General features: G+C 38.1%; 1 protein-coding gene across 2 annotated transcripts in view; it reads right to left on the bottom strand.

The window, feature by feature from the left end:
• Positions 1–4,725, bottom strand: part of tle2b (TLE family member 2, transcriptional corepressor b) — a 52,371-nt gene extending 47,646 nt beyond the window's left edge. The window contains exon 1 of one of the 2 annotated variants that reach the window (XM_051908599.1): positions 4,060–4,725. In XM_051908599.1, the coding sequence (XP_051764559.1) occupies positions 4,060–4,083 (24 nt within the window). In that variant the 5' untranslated portion in view covers positions 4,084–4,725. The remainder of the gene's footprint in view (positions 1–4,059) is intronic. The other variant, XM_051908600.1, reaches the window with a different exon arrangement.
• Between the last annotated feature and the right edge of the window lie 11,997 nt (positions 4,726–16,722).

Here is a 16,722-nt window from a genome sequence, read left to right as displayed (position 1 = left end):
TGACAATAAAAGAGTGTGAAGTTATGAAACCTGAAACCAAGTTTAACATCCAAATGTGGCCAGAATAAACATTTATTAAAACAATATGGCTGTGAGTAAAAATCAGCAAACCATCTCAAACTATCAGCTCATTAAAGGAGCATATGTGAATTTTGTGGCCATGGAATTTAGCCACGATTTTCACTTGGCCACCACATCAGTGCAACAGAAAGATGGCATTCACTCTCAGACACACACATACACGCAATAACACACTAAAAAAATTTATGAATATGGTACAAATTCACACTTTGTATAAAAACTTACAGAGAATCAGATAATGTAATAATAATCAAAGTAGCTATAGTCATGATAAAGGGTTGGGAAGTGAGAACTTTTTCAGGTGCCATATTTATTACCAGGACTAAATGATTTTCTTGACTTTCAGTTTCATTACAAAACATCCAATTTTCAAACAATATGTTTTTTAGTGAATCAAAAACACACTGACTAGTGTAGAAAACCGATAGTGAATTAAAAACATTTAGTGCAACCAGCACGATTTCCGAACAAATGACTCTTATGAGTCAATTTGTTTCAGTAAATCTAGTCTAATTTCGGAACAAATAAATCTGAATTTGAGCCAACTCTTTATAATGAATTAAAAACATGCAGAGCGAGCAATGTAGTCTGATTCCCAAACAAATGCTAGCCAAGATTTTTTTTGTGAATCACAAACATACAGTGTGACCTGTTATTGTCTGATTCTTGAACAATGTTATTGTCTGATTCCTTTTTAATGAATCAAAAGCTTCGGCTGCATCAAAAATCAAATACTTCCCTACTTTATAGTAGGTGAAAAACAGTATCTGACCAAGGAAGTATGTCCAAATTCACTCATAAAGGAGTAGGCAAAAAGTATGCAGATGACCTACTTCTTCCGGCGAGATTCGGAAGTGTCCATACGATGGACACTTTACTATCCCATGAGGCCACGGAAGAGGATTTGTGAATGGCAGTGAAGCAACATAACTGACGCTGGTAGATCACATGACAAGGGCAACATGGCGAACGTAGTATGTCTGGATTACATTCATACTACACACATTTATACTATATAGAACATACTTTTTTTAGTGGTCGTGAAGTAATTACTTATTCAAAATAAGTACCTGCTCAAGAGAGTATGCGATTTCGGACGCAGCACGATAAGTGTAGTCCGATTACCAAATGAACGAATCTTCTGAGCCAGTTCTTTTAAGAGAATCCCTTATGAATGAGATGTTACTTTTTCTGAGAAGTTGCTTATTCTGGCTCATTTACTGAACTACTTTCATCATATCTGAAACAAAATGAACCAAGACTGTTAATGTAAAAAAATCATTACAATTTCTAGATTTTCTTTTTTTTTTTGCAAGAATTCAATAAATATAAAATGAAATATGTCTGAGTTATTACATTCTGTTGAAAACTCCTGAGGACAGTAAACACATTAAAAAATTTCCTTTCAAATAAATTTCCTCAAAAATACCTACTAAAGGAAAGGTTAATGGGAAAGGAATCACTAATAATAATCTAAAAATTAGGTAGTAATGAAACTACATGAAACACAAATTTCCATCATTCAAGTCATTTACCTGTCCACACACTTTTCTCTTTATGCCATCTTCACCATTAAATCATGAGATCAGTATCCATATAAATGATACAACACACAAGCACCTGCCAAGAAAAGACCCATAAATCCACACACTGCAAACACAGGTACTATTAACAAGAGCACAAACACGCCTCATGTGCTATGTGCACTAACACACTCATATTACAGCCTCTTATTTGTATCGGGTTCTCATTGTGTCAGACACATCCACAGACCTCCTGTGTGGAGAGACTTCATGTTTCTTACACCTCACACATGACATCTATGGACTTCTCAACCTTAAACGTTGATTGAATACTGGCAGTGCTATCTAGATTCTTAATATGCTCAAAAATGTGTAAAGCGTATTCTGTAAAATTCGGAAACTGAAGGTGTGGCTGCAACGGATTACGAGCTTTCCCTGCCCGGCTTTTTTATTGTTATTGTTTTTGGCTCAGAAGCACGGAGCACCGTAACTCTTCTCTCATTCCACCTTCCAATCCCCCTGCTTCAGATAACACTAACCACAAAAATCCAGTGGAACCAATTACAAGTCTTCCCGATGCAGTTTGCCTTGCAAATCAGGCTTAACCCTTTCAACAGGTATATGCAGACTCCGACACATGCAAACACTCATTTCATACTGATAGCCTCCATCTAATTTGCACTGGATGGTGTTGAACGGTTAAACAAAACTACCGATGGACCTAACTGACTGGTAAAACACTGACTGAAGTGTGCTAAGGTGTGGTTACCAGGGTATTGCTATGTGGATGCTAAGGAGTTCTAAGTGGTTTTTAGCATGTTTCTAATAAGATGCTTTGGTTGCTTGCTTACTGGTCCAAGTAGAAATGAGTACACTCTTAGAAACAAAGGTTCCAAAAGGGAGTTTTCGCGGCAAAGCCATAGAAGAACCATTTTGGGCTCCCCTAAGAATCTTTCAGTGAACAGTTCTTAAAAGAACCATCTTTTTTCTTGTGTGAAGAACACTCTAATAATCTAAATACCTTTTCCACTATAAAGAACCTTTTGTCCAATGAAAAGTTTCTATGGATGTTAAAGGTTCTTCATGGAACCTCAGATGCCAGTAAAGACCCCCCATTTTTAGGAGTAAGAGCAAAAGTAACAGTGATGCTTTGCTTAACTGTTTTCTGAAAACAGAATACTCACAAACATGGACTTTATGTCTTAAAAGTTACAGAACAAGAAAAGGTGTGAGCACAAAAGGCAATGTTTATGCATGGTTACACACACAGACCTTTCTCACACCTTTTAACTGGTGCAGGTCATGTTTCACAGGCCATGAAGGTAAAAATAAAACCTGGCTGCAGACTTCACTGGTCCTTTGGAGTTTGTTCACTGTATCGTTATAAAACACATTCAATCACTCTGGCTGGGAACTTCAGGACATGTTTGTATATTTGTTAAAGGAATGTTATGGGTTATGGGTATAATACGGTGTTGATTATCAAAGAAATACTTTTTTAAAAATCCACTGACGGTTATGTACTTTCGGCTGAACAATTAACTCAATCAAATGCAAAAATTGTCCTAAAATTATCTTTATCGAAACCCTTTTCTGGACATTTCTTGATAGTTTTTGTTATTCACCCTGGCACTGGAAGTCTATGGGGCAACAAACATACTAAATCAGTCTCAAGGGACCGTAAAGGGACCATTAATAAAGACGTCTGATGACTTCTTTGTTGAGGTCTAAAAAAGGTGAGGAAGAAGGTGAAATGGACTGTTTTTAATCTAAATCTAGAGAGGAAGAAAACAAATCTCTGACAACCAAAAGGAAAAAAATAAAAGTCACAATGCAAAATTTTGTAATGCTATTTTTTTCTTATGAGTTCTGATAGAAAAGATGAAAATGTTAAGTATCTATCATTCTGGATCTTGCTTGACAGTTTTGTGAGATTCACCCTTACAATGCAAGTCTACTTGGGAAATGTACAACATACACACTAAATCAGTCTCAAGGGACCTTTCATTCATTCATAAACACATCTGATCCCTTGTGCTGTCAAATATTACAAGTTTAGGCTTGTACACTGAACCACTCTTAAAACACGCTGCAATGTATGGTAGATTCTTTAGATTCTAGAAACATCAACATACCAAAGACAGATAACAAATAAACTTCCCACAGTGAGCCCTATCCAACCCCACCCACATACACACCTAAACCACTCTAGATTTGCCCAAATGCACTATGACATCTATTAGAGGGGGCGTTGAGAAAGGTTTATTACACAAACTAATAAAGACACACATTGTGTTTGATTCCTCCCACACAACTTTCTATCAACTGGCTCTTGAGGGCACCTGAATATGCGTATGTGCGACTGAAAGCCTGAAGAGATGTCTCTCTTACATCCAGTCACTCCATCTGTCCCATTTGTTCAGGATGTGGGAGAATGAGAGAGGGTAGCACTTACCGGGTGTCTGCCCTGCGGGTACATGGTCACCGGAGGGATGCCGGTTTTGACGGGCAACACGCTGACCCTCCGTAGTCCTGCGTCCCCCTCCACCAGGGGACAGATCCCCGGATCGAACTTGGGAACCTGGCTCTGTCCTTTCTGAGCCGCAGAAGGCTGTCAGCGCATCTGACGAGGGGTCCTCCTAAAACAGATCCCCTTACTCACACTTGGACTGGATTTCCCCCCCAGAATTCCCTGACGTCCCACTCCGTTACTGTCCGGCTCTCAGCCCCACACAGATCAGGAGACCGGGAGAAGCAGGGAATTCAGAAGAATCAAGTCCAGCTGTCTTGTCCTTCTGCAAATGTCCCCAATAAGCAACAAAAACAAACACGAATCTCCATTCGAGTCTTCCAACCTTGTAACAGTACCTCTAAACTACAGGGCTTCTTTGCTGAGATCTAAAAAGGCAAAGGAGAAGGAGGAACGGGCTTTGTTTTTAATCTAAATCTAGAGAGGAAGAAAAAAACACACAGGAAAGCAGGAAAGAACAGCAGGTCACTGGAAGATCCAGCAGGCTTTTCAGCAGCGAGCCCTAGACTGTAATATATTGTGCCTGTTGGCTTCAACACAAACACGACAGCCTGCTCAAGCTGCACTTAAGGTGGACCAGGCGAGATAGATAGAGGATAGATAGATGAAGAGATAGAGACAGAAATAGATACCAGTACATGCATACAACCAATTATACATGATCTTTGCTTCGAACAGCCGATTCATATCATCACACAGATAGACCTACAGGGGAAAAAACACAAATTAGATATCTCAGCTGTGATTCATAGATTAAATGGAGAGCAAATTGAAACCTGCTTAGTGAGCGTCCTGCTTATATTTTTTGACTGAAAAAAGACCACTTACCCAGTTAACCTCTCACGTGTCTTTTCTAAAGCAGATCTTAATGTCTCAAACTGTGCTCAGATTCGCCAAATCTGAAATCAAGATTTTAATATCAACAAATTATTCGAAATTCATCAAATTTCTTCAAATACATATTCCTTATATACATGTATTTTTAAGATATTTTTCAAGTATATATTATATACAGTATATATATGTGTGTGTGTGTGTGATTTTTTTTCCATTTAAAGTCAATTTTAAGTAAATAAAGAATTACTTAAATATTTACTATTTACTTATGTCAACATCTTAAGTTATTACTTTACTTGTGTCATCTTTTTGGGTCTCAATTTATTCTTCCTCAAGAATTTCTAGAAGAAATATCATATCAGAGACAAAATTCATACTTCAGTGAAGTATAACTGAGATCACAAATAAGTCTCCAGAGCATTGAAAGTGCAACCTTTGAGCAATTAGATTTGCCTCAGGGGAGAAACAAATCACAAAACAAAGGATGTGTCCAACTCCATATTTGCACGTACGCCTCTGACAGATGAGCATTTATCTGCCCTTTGAGAAATAAACTGGCAAATTTAATTGTGTGCAATACTTACAACCTTGATTTACCCAGAATATGTTCACTTCGCTTGTTAGTGTGCCTGAAAAGACACATCAGCAAATTTCAGTCATTTTAGTCATCCCTACCAGTATCGTTCTCATCTCTTCATCGTTCTCTTGTTCTCCTCTGTCTTATTAGCGTGATCTTAGAGGTGTCCCTTGTTAGTCATTCCTGTCTGCGACACCTCTCAGGTCAGGTATTGCCCTAATCGCTGTTATCTAATTGTGTGGATTAGACAGGTAATTATTCACACGACTCTCTCCCTTCAACCTATTACCAAATCCGATACTTGTGAAGCTGGCTGAGTATAAACAGATTTCATGGAAAGACAGTCTTGACAATAATCTGTTCTGAACTGGTTGGGCTTTTGCATCCTGTTGTCCAGGTAAGGAGATAAAAGGAAAATTAGGGAAATACTATTACAACTATTGCTGCATTTACACTTTTGTTAAACTTATTCTGACATTTTGACATATTTTTGTCCTATCTATTTATGAATCTATCTATATTCAATAAACATAACATGGTATAAATGGGTTTGTCATTCAGAAACGTACCCGTATGAACACAATTTACCACAATTAATCAAGAATCAGCACCAGTGGAAATTGTTCTCAAATAATGTGATAATAAAAAAGTTACATGCTTGTTATTAACTCCTAATATATCATTAACAATACTCCAAACAAGATATTTTATAAGTCGTATTTGTAGAAACTTCTAAAAGCTTATAAAAGATAATGAGGCTGCTGAATAGATTTTGTCGAGTGTCCTGACAGCTTTCTTGGTCAAACTTCGGTCTTATGTTTACCTAAATATAAGCGGGGGAAATGACCTAAATACGTACAGCAATATCACAAGACCCTTTGAATGTTATTCACTCTACTTATTTATTCGTGTTTTAGATATAAAACACCTTATTTGAATATCAAAAGAGTAAACTGCACGAGATAAATCAGGTACCTCACCTTTCTCCAGACCACCTTAAAACTTCGCTGCTGTGGAGCACTCTTCAGCGGTTCTCTGATTGGCTATAGCGACTCATAAGATCTAACCAATCAAACCGTGGGGGACCCACGTTGGCGCTTGACATCAGAGGTTAAAACGGACCAATTGTAGCGTTCGCGGCCGCTGATTGGCTGCGGCCGGTGAGGAGGGCGGTGTGCAAGTCTTCAGGGATTGTGGGCATTGAAGTTCCGATTATTCCGCACCCCCGCCGCTCCAGCTGCCAATCACACCGCATAAATGATCACCTATGACTGCTAATGACAAATGAGCAACGTGGAGCAACGTGTAGCACCTAGTGTTGACTGCCTTGAACAATTAAGCGAAATAACAAAAAACACTCTCTTTATTTGGTGAGTCATAGTGGCTCTATGATAACCTTGTAAATGAATGAGCAGATTGCTTATTAAACAGATGAAAATTCTGTCATCATTGTTCTGCCCTGCTGTTCATGGCTTTTTCTTCACCAAATATATATATATATATATATATATATATATATATATGACATTAAATGACTAACATTTTTACAGTGAGTTGTGTGCATGCCCGTGTATGTACGTGAGCCTACGGAGTGCACACATGCACACAATGAAAGAAAAGAGAGACTACCTTTGTCAGTGAGTATCGATTGCTCTGATAGATGGGGTCTATTCTTTAACTGAACTAAGCTCCGATTGCTAGTGAGCGCATCAGTGTGGCCGGGCCTCCCATCTCTCCAGTAATTAACTTCAGGCTTCACCTGTTGTGGCAGCTTGAATCGGAGTAGCGTCTCGCGCCATCAAACACGACACAGTCTTTCCTCAGTCATCTGCCAGTAAGTGTGTCATGAACTACAGATCTTTATCCAAAGATTATCCAAAGATGCTTTTCTTTGTGTTTCACACTCTCTGTTTCGGTAATGTAGCCTAGTCTACAACACACAGACAGCCCTTTAGGAAACATATGGGAGTGCTACCTTGAAGCAAGTGTTGTGCCGAATTCTGACCCCCACCAGATTATTCCCCCCCTATGTCCCCAGTATGGGGGGGGTAATTTGGCAGGGAGTCGAAATTCAGCACAACACCGGTATTGATGCAACCAGGGCTGTCCCAAGCATGCGTCGGGGCCCAGTGCGAGGTAGCAGAAGCGGGGCCCCTCCTCGGTCTGATAGCGTTCTGGCAGTGGTGAGGGGGGTTGGGAACCGATCGCGTTCCTGGGTGGGGCCCCTTGGTCCGTTTGCCGCGGGGCCCCGTGCAGTCGTACCAGTTGCACTGTTTTGATACAACTGTTTGTACAAGTTGCATAGTTTTTACCCTAAAGATGGCTCTGGATGCAACTGTTCTTACCAATGTTCGTCAAATTTTAAAAGGAATCAACGCAATCTGGAATTTTGCATGAAGGCACAGATTTCGGAAAGAGTTCAAGTAGGTCACCTGGATTCGCCAAGTTGACCAACAGAAAGCTGCTTGGTTTGATTTCTGCGTGAGCTGCGCTTCGTACATCACTACACAAATGACAATAGACAATGGATCTTTTTTGCCTCTGAAATTTCACCGCTCCTTAATTTGACTGCACCTTTATTGCTGTTAAACCGATGCTGAATTCGTAACCGTATACTAGCATACTACTCTTGCTACTCTTACTATTTCTGCCATGGTAAAAGTAGTATACTAGTATGAATTCAGAATTAGTGTTATTGCTGGGGAAACATTATTGAAATCCATTATGCCACAAACAACTTGGAACAAAAAAAGTTTTAGATTTGCTAATGATCCCCATCATGCATTTTGGCTTCAATGATAATGAAAACAAACCCACTGAATAAACCATGAAGTCGTAAAACTATGTTTCCACGTCTTTGAAGCAAAAGTGATGATTGGCTGCATTAAAAACCTTGCTGTAGAATCGCCATTTTGCACTTATCAAAAGCACCTTATTACGACCTATATTTACATTTTAAAGTCATGCGCCCTCTAGCTGGCGTAAAAAAAATGACAGTGTCGTGTTACGTCTGTCGTCATGAAATGACGTATGAACGTCGTTACCAATCAAAATGCGTGTTCATTTAAATGCAATGTGTGGACTTTTTACACGGTCCCTTACCCGCCATTTGTCCTATTCCCATTTAGCAAAACTATTTTTTTTAATAACGACTACACCTACCCTTAGTGATTTATAGTGCATATACACTTTATGAGCACATGCGTTCCCTGGGATCAAACCCACGATCGCATGATCACATGATTACATGTTGTTGTATATTGCAATGCTCTACCAATCGAGCTACGCGAAACCCGAAATATTGTTGATGGGGCGCAACTTTCGGAAACGCTCCAATGGGTCGTATTTCAGGGAAGTGACAAACGACCTATATGGTCGTATTGGTTGGAGGGCATGTTGGAGGATCGAAGTGATGTGAACACACCTGACGTCATAATTACGACTTCCAAACTCGTAAATACCAACTTCCCATGAGGACTTGAATGTATAACCTTGCTGTTACAGGAAATAGAGGACGGTCGGCATGAATTATGACTAATCCTTTGCTGTCCTAGAGTGTGATGGATCTGAGTGGAAGACTTTGAAATTGTGAGACACATTTGCAAATTGTATCATGCTGGAGACTACTAATGAAAATGAACCCACATCAATATGTATTAATCTGTATTAAAATCATCATAAAATGGCATTCACAACCCATTTACTTCTGTAATAGGATGTACATATAGGATATTTAATGAGGGGGAAAAGTAGGGCGGGACTTTATCCAAAATTGATTGGACTGTGAGTGCTGAGGCTGAAGGTCACACATACTTTATGTTACAACAGTAGCCAAAAACTATCATACAGTTTTGGCTAATTATCATAAACCAATGGCCTGACATCGTCAGAAAAAGAAAGTCGTTTAAAGGCAGAGCAAGTTATTACATTTGAGACAATCGTTACAATAACATGCACAATATGACTAGGAACATTTATTAAGGAAGTAAATAGGGTCTATTTTTATTTCACGTGACTGCACTGAACACAAACTGATGCTGAATGAATATGTCAATAGATGCTCAATCTCAGCTATGTTTCTAATTTCTCATCCCTCTTTCTCTTTGTCTTGCTCTGGTGCATTATGTAAGTGTAAAATGCACTGGCGGAGGTTCTTGTGACCAGATGTAGCGTGTGTGTGTCTGTGTGTGTGAGAGAGAATGGAGCTTGTGAAGGAAAACAGGGTTTGTGAAATAATCAACAGAATGAGAGAGAGGAAAGAAAGATGAAGAGAGAAAGTGTATGCGCTCTGCCTGAGGGCCAGACAGTGCGAGTAAACACTGAAAAATTCCAGATAGCGTGTTTTGAGAATCCAGAGGGAATTTTGTGGTTTAAATGGCCTAAAAAACAGCTCGGCTTAAACTCATAGGGGAAGTGAATTAACAGGCAGAGAAGAGGATTTATGCGATTTATTATAGGCACATGTTTCAGTCTGAGGACACGACACAGCATGCAGCAAACAAAGGCAACACACACTCGTTACGAACACAACCACAAACAATCTAGATCTGAAATTCAGTCTGGTCTGCAATAATTATTCGTACGCGAGGTACCCCAATAATGTGCCGTAATAAAATGCCTGTAGGCTCAGTTGCTTTGTGCCTCCTCCAGGATTTAAACATAATCAGTTACATCCTAAAATTGTAGCAGATGTATCTGGCCCTCATGGCCTCAGAATCCATAACCCTAATTTCTTTCCATTAGTGGGTCAATGCGGCGAGAAGCAGCACCAGACTTTTATTTAGGACACGTTTTACCTTCCCATAATCCCCTCTGAGATCCAGCCTGGTAAGGAGAGGAAGTGAAAAATGTGTTATATTTTTACAGAAATATTTATGAAGGCTGTAAACATTAAAGCACAGCATATTTATGACCTATTTTTAGTGGTTTTAGCAGATTTGACTGTTTGATTCATAGATTAAGTATATCTAATGGATCATGTATATACACATAAAGCTTTTTGACTGTCTTCTGCAGTGTTGATGGTAACACATTACAAATATTGTGAGTTACGTAATCAGATTACTTTTTCAAGTATCTAGTAAAGTGACGCATTTTACATTTTCAACAAAATATCGGAGTTACTTTTTCAACGAATGAATTCAAGTTACTTTGTTCTTGTTCTTGAGAGAAATCGTGAGTGAGTGCAGAGGCATTGTGTGAACGTGAGATTTATTGTAGTTCTAGACTAAATGTGAGCATTTACTCATCTCACTTGCACAATAACAGATTCAGTATTCCTCAAAATGAATAAAAACTGTGAAATGCAAACTCAGAATATTACGCAAACCTCCAATAATTAAATGTTAAATTACACAAATATACTTTATGTATTTATTCTCACTTTATTAACCAATGTATTTTCTCTATGATCCAATTCAAATATACTAATAAGCAAAATTCAATTAGGTACTTTTTAGGGAGTAACACAATATTGTACTGCATTATTTTTAAAAGTAACTTTCGCCAACATTGGTCTTTTGGTGGTATCTTATTTTTAGACTAGTTGAGTGACAGTCAAATTAGTCAAAGCACATATCCCTACTAAAAAATCATTAAAAATCGGGTTGGGATTCGGTGGAATTTCAGGTTTAAGTCATGTCCTTAGTAAAAAAAAATTAAGGTAAGGCTATTCATTTACAAAAACAACTGTATGTTGCATTTTTATGTCTCAATTACAGGTGGCGATAAAGAAAAAATGAAAAAGAAAAAAATGTGGATGTTCTTGGTTGTATTTTGAGATGTGGGCATTGCACTCAAAAATGGAAGCAGATGAACATAAGCTTGTACTAAATGATTGGAGAATCCTGAAAACGTCACAAGAGAGAAGTCTGTCGTTTTCACTGGAAGGTCCAGTTATGACATTTTGTTTAAACATTACAAAACATGATCAATAATATGCATTTAGAAAATAGGGTGAATGTTCATATCATGCTCACTTTAAATTTATTTATTATTTTATTCCTAATGCCATAAATTTTATTAATCTTCTTAAAATGAGGGAGTCATATACATAGGCTATATTAGGGATGTTCATTTTTTTTTCTGAACGACAACCGAAGCTTGCTAATCTATCACTAACCGTTAACCGACAAAATTATTTTAAATTAGAATTAAATTAGAATGTCTGAGATTAAAAATACCAAAATTTGTTTTGTTTTGTTTTACATGTGCAAATAGCAGCATAAACAACAGAACATGAGGATTCATATCATCACATCACGCACCTGCAGCGCTTCTGTGAACGGAGAAAAGCAGAATTTAAAAAAATATATACAAAAGGAATAAATAAGCTCCAAAACATCACAAAAAGCGGCATCCTGTTTGTTTTCTTTATTTTACAAAAGTACAATGTTTTGTTTTTATTGTGAGTGTACACAAATAAAAATACACTTTCAAATGATGTCTAACTCTTATTTGTATGACCATAAATGACAGAGTATTTTAAGTTGTTTCCACTGTGATAATGAGACAAAATAATTTGGGATTGTGCCGTGGAAGTCTCACTACTACATTCCAGTGATGAAATATGCATGCCCTGGAAATGGGAAGCCTTACACCGTGTCTACACCGGATGCGAGCGGCGTGATGCAACACGTCAAAAGACAGTAGAACCCATTATAATCAGTATTGTCTACACTGGATGCGGCGCGACACAACAAATTCCCAACAGTAAACGGATTCCTCGTTCTATTTCTGACATAGTCCAAGTGCTTTGCAACGGTCGGTTTGTTACATTCAGTGTAGACAGCTTTTAGCTGTTGGGGTGTGGCGCGACGCAATGCGACAACAGTCGTGTCCGGTGTAGACACGGTGTTAGGTGCAGCTTCACTTGCTGTCTCCTCATGGAAAGGTGAAGTAGGCTCAGATATAGATGCCACTTTTTCTATTTCTCGCTCATCTTTCCGTGATTTGAAAAAGTGTAATATTAAACTTTGTGCATCCGCCATTGGACATGTGATTGAGCCCCCAGGCCCCCTAGTGGCTACGCTACTGGTGCAATAAAGAGACGTATTGGAGCTCGACAACTCTAGTTTTCATTAGTTTTCCTTGTATGGAAAAGAGCACTGAACATTCTGCAAAATATCTTCTTTTGTGTTCCACGGAAGAAAGTAAATCATACGGGTTTGAAACGACATGAGGGTGAGTAAATGATGATACAATTTTAATTTCAGCTGAAGCATTTCTTTCAAGAGGTTTTACAGTATAATGTAGTGTTTGTTGTTGTTGTTGTTGTTTTGAAGGCATAATTGGACAAGGAAAGGATCTTGGAAATAAATGAGATGAAAGTTCTCTCTCCGTGCGCAGCTGCAGAGGGGTCTGGCCAGTTGGCATGATGCCCGGCCCATGTCATGCCAATTAAGTTCATCAGCTAAAAGTCTTCCATCTGGGAATGCTGCCTGTTACAGACAACATTAACCCATCCTGGAAAACACACAGAAAAAGAGGATGAAAAAATTTCACCCTTCTCCATTTTGACTTTCTTTCTCTCCTACCTTATTGATCCCCATCTCTTTTCCTCTTTCAAGCAATTTAGTTTTCTTTTGGTTTGATTCCAGCATTAACCTTTATTGTTTGAAACAGTGCTGGATTACAGTGTTGAAATAAAAATGGTTTGTCTGTATGTGCAATGGGCTATTACAGATCACAATCCAGCTAAATAACTCCATCTGCTGGGAGCCTTGCATTAAAGAGGCAAATCAAAATTACAAGAGCGTTCGACATCAGCCATTTAACGCACATTGTGAGGAAACTAAAGCTTGAATGTACTATACCACAGTGCAGCTGTAAAAAGATATTTGAGATCATAATGTTCCCTTAGTTTGGCTTTCAGTCAACTAACACTTGAAAAGGAGACGTGGTGCGTGGTGGCCACGTTTGAGATTTTTCTCCGTTAATTACAGAGGAACAAAGTGACTGAGATAGTGAGTTAAGCGCGACGCGAAGTTTGAACTAATTAGCACATTCATATTGACAGCGAATTGTATGACAATTCGATGCGGGCATGTCTAGGCATGCAACAAAGTAAAAAAAAAAAACTACCAGTGAGAGTGAAGATATTGTTTACTGTCAACCACAAGAGTCACTCCTTCTTTCTCACTGATTTATCAACCTTCAAGTCTTTTTTAAGTCTCTCTTCATCTCTCCCTCGCCATCACTCGATTTTTGTGACTCAAACACCCTTTGATGCCAATGACCTGTTCTCCGTTGGGCCCTTGAGGGCCTTCTGTTCCAGCTCTGGCTGATATATCACACTAAATATTGTATGTAGTGAAACTTTGAGTGTAGGCTTATAAATCACATTTGATATTCAGACAGTTTGAGACTGTCTATAGCAAACATTCACAAGCTGCTCTGCTAGATTGTGTTTGTCACTTATTCACTCTCACGCACGCTCATACCTGAGTGTCAGGTAAGGAAATATCAGGCAAGGAAATATCAGGCGGGGAAAAAATAACCTCGGGCACTGCTTTTGACTGACTACTATTCTGAAAAATGAAGGAACGGAAACAAGTCAGGCTACAAAAATATAAGACAGTTTCAGAGGAAATATTTTATTTTCAAGGATTAAAGTTATAATTTCCCCTGGGATTTATATATGTAACCTATGTGTGTCTATAATTACAGTTCCTGGGATTTAAAGTGCACAAATAAACAGTATGGCTTTGTATTGAAGTCAACATGAAATCAAAAAGGGCCATATTTACTTTCACAAAGCTGAAATGTGTTTTCCTCTTCACCTTTAATCAATATTACAGGTCTTGTTGTGAATGTTTCATTAGTGCATGTAAAAAAAAATAAATCATCAAAATCTAATGATTCAGAAACAATTTTCCTTTTTGGTAAATGTCACCAAACATTTTATTTTTTTAAAGTATAAAATCACCTTTTAAATCAAATATTACATTCATACATGGAATATTCAGATTTTTTATTATTTTCAAAACGAATTCCAAAGACTTTTCAATGTGTTTCTTTAAAAAATTAAAAAATCAGTAATTAATATGTTTTTGGGGAGTCACACCACATGACATTTTACAACCTTAACTAACCTTTCCTTGTGAAACTTATTTCCTGTTTTTTTTTTTTTCTTGATGTTTACGCGCATTGGTCATGCCACACTACCAATTTAGCAGAAAAAGGTTTTTCAGATATTTATAATATTCAATACTGACCCATATTTTGTACATATTGTGTACATCCAAGACGTCAGGGGTGTTAGCATGATTCAGTTAGCACTGTGAGGTAGATTTCATATATATAGTATAGTATACTATATACTAACATGAGAACAGAAGCTTAATCTGAAGTGTACAGAACCGGCTAAGCCACATGAGCAGAGTCCTTTCACTTGGCCAGGCTCTCCATCTTTACACACTCACACACATTACCACTCCAGGCCGTCTGTGACTGCAACACAACCACTCCAGCGGCGTAAACAGACCACACAATGACCACATGCCATTCACCCAGCCACTGCTGTTTGGCGGTAGCAAAGAGTACAGCCTTGTGGGAAACCATTTGGATGGAGAGGTGAGGTTGAGGCGTCCAGTAGAGATTCATTCAGGCACATAAGCCCCTCCCATCATTATTACACCCAGCAACTGAATCGTACCCGTCCAGTAAAAGTGAGTCAGGCATTTGTTTTATCAGGGTTGCGCACCATCCAGAATTGAGAATGGCTCTTAAATTGCAATTCAGAGAAAGTTGGGAAAGATGGGGAGACTAGTGACAGAAAAGGTGTAAGAAAAGTAACAGAGAGGAGAGGTGAGAAAGAGTTGAAAAGTTGAAGCGGATACAGACAGAGGCAGATGGAAAGAACAATATGGGAAAGAGTGACAGATCAGGAGAGGAAGGAATGGATGGATTGACAGCAGACGGCAGAGGGAGAAGGGCAAAAGGGCAGTATTGTGCTGGTAGCCTGAGGTGTTTTCCTACTTCAGACGCCTGATGGATGGAGGAGGCGGTAAATGAATGAATAAAGAATGAGAATTTCAGATGAAAGAGCTCTTCAGGAATAACAGATTCTCCTCCATCAACACATCCAGACCAAGAGAGAGAGAGTGAGAGAGAGCGATAGTGACTGAGGCAAAAAAAAGCTCACAGTTCAGTTCTGACTCCAGCTTTGACTACTAACTGATCTACCTGAACTAAAGAGTTTAAACAAAAATGAAAATTCTGTCATCATGCACTTACCCTCACACCGTTCCAAATATTTATAACCTTTTTTCTTCTGTGAAATACAGGTAAAAGTTTACAGAATGCTCACACTACAATGAAAGCAAACTGTAGAAGTTGATGAACTAATTAACTAACATATATACATTCATCCTGGAGGTGTGACAGTCAAGCTCCTAAAAGTATCATAAAAGTAGCCTAACTAACATATATCCATTCAGAATGACACAATCAAGCTTTTATTAGGACAGAAAAGAACAAAAGTAGAATAAAAAAAGAAAAAAAGAAAAGAAAAAAGAATAAAAGTAGTCCAACTAACTAAATAACTAACTTATATCCATTCAGAATGACACAATCAAGCTTTTATTAGGACAGAAAAGAACAAAAAGTAGAATAAAAGTAGTCCAACTAACTAACTAACTAACTAACTAACTAACCACCTAAATAACTAACATCTATCCATTCAGGATGAGATACAGTCAAGCTCCTAAAAGGAAATAAAAGTAGTCCAACTAACTAACTAGTCAACTAACTATCTATCCATCTAGGAGAAGGGGCAGTCAAACTCCTAAAAAAAGATATAAAATGATCATAAATGTAGTCCGTCCAACTAACTAACTAACTAACTAACTAACTAACTAACTAACTAACTAACTAACATATATCCATTCAGAATGACACAATCAAGCTTTTATTAGGACAGAAAATAATCATAAAAGTAGTCCAACTAACTAACTAACTAACTAACTAACTAACTAACCAACTAACCACCTAACCACCTAACTAACTAACTAACTAACTAACATCTATCCATTCAGGATGATATACAGTCAAGCTGCTAAAAGGACATAAAAGTAGTCCAACTAACTAACTAGTCAACTAACTATCTATCCATCTAGGAGAAGGGGCAGTCAAACTCCTAAAAAGGACATAAAATTATCAAATGTTAACTAACT

The sequence above is a fragment of the Ctenopharyngodon idella genome, chromosome 10, assembly GCF_019924925.1.
Source record: "Ctenopharyngodon idella isolate HZGC_01 chromosome 10, HZGC01, whole genome shotgun sequence".
NCBI classification, from domain to species: Eukaryota; Metazoa; Chordata; class Actinopteri; order Cypriniformes; family Xenocyprididae; genus Ctenopharyngodon; species Ctenopharyngodon idella.
This window is presented reverse-complemented; position numbering and strand designations above follow the sequence as displayed.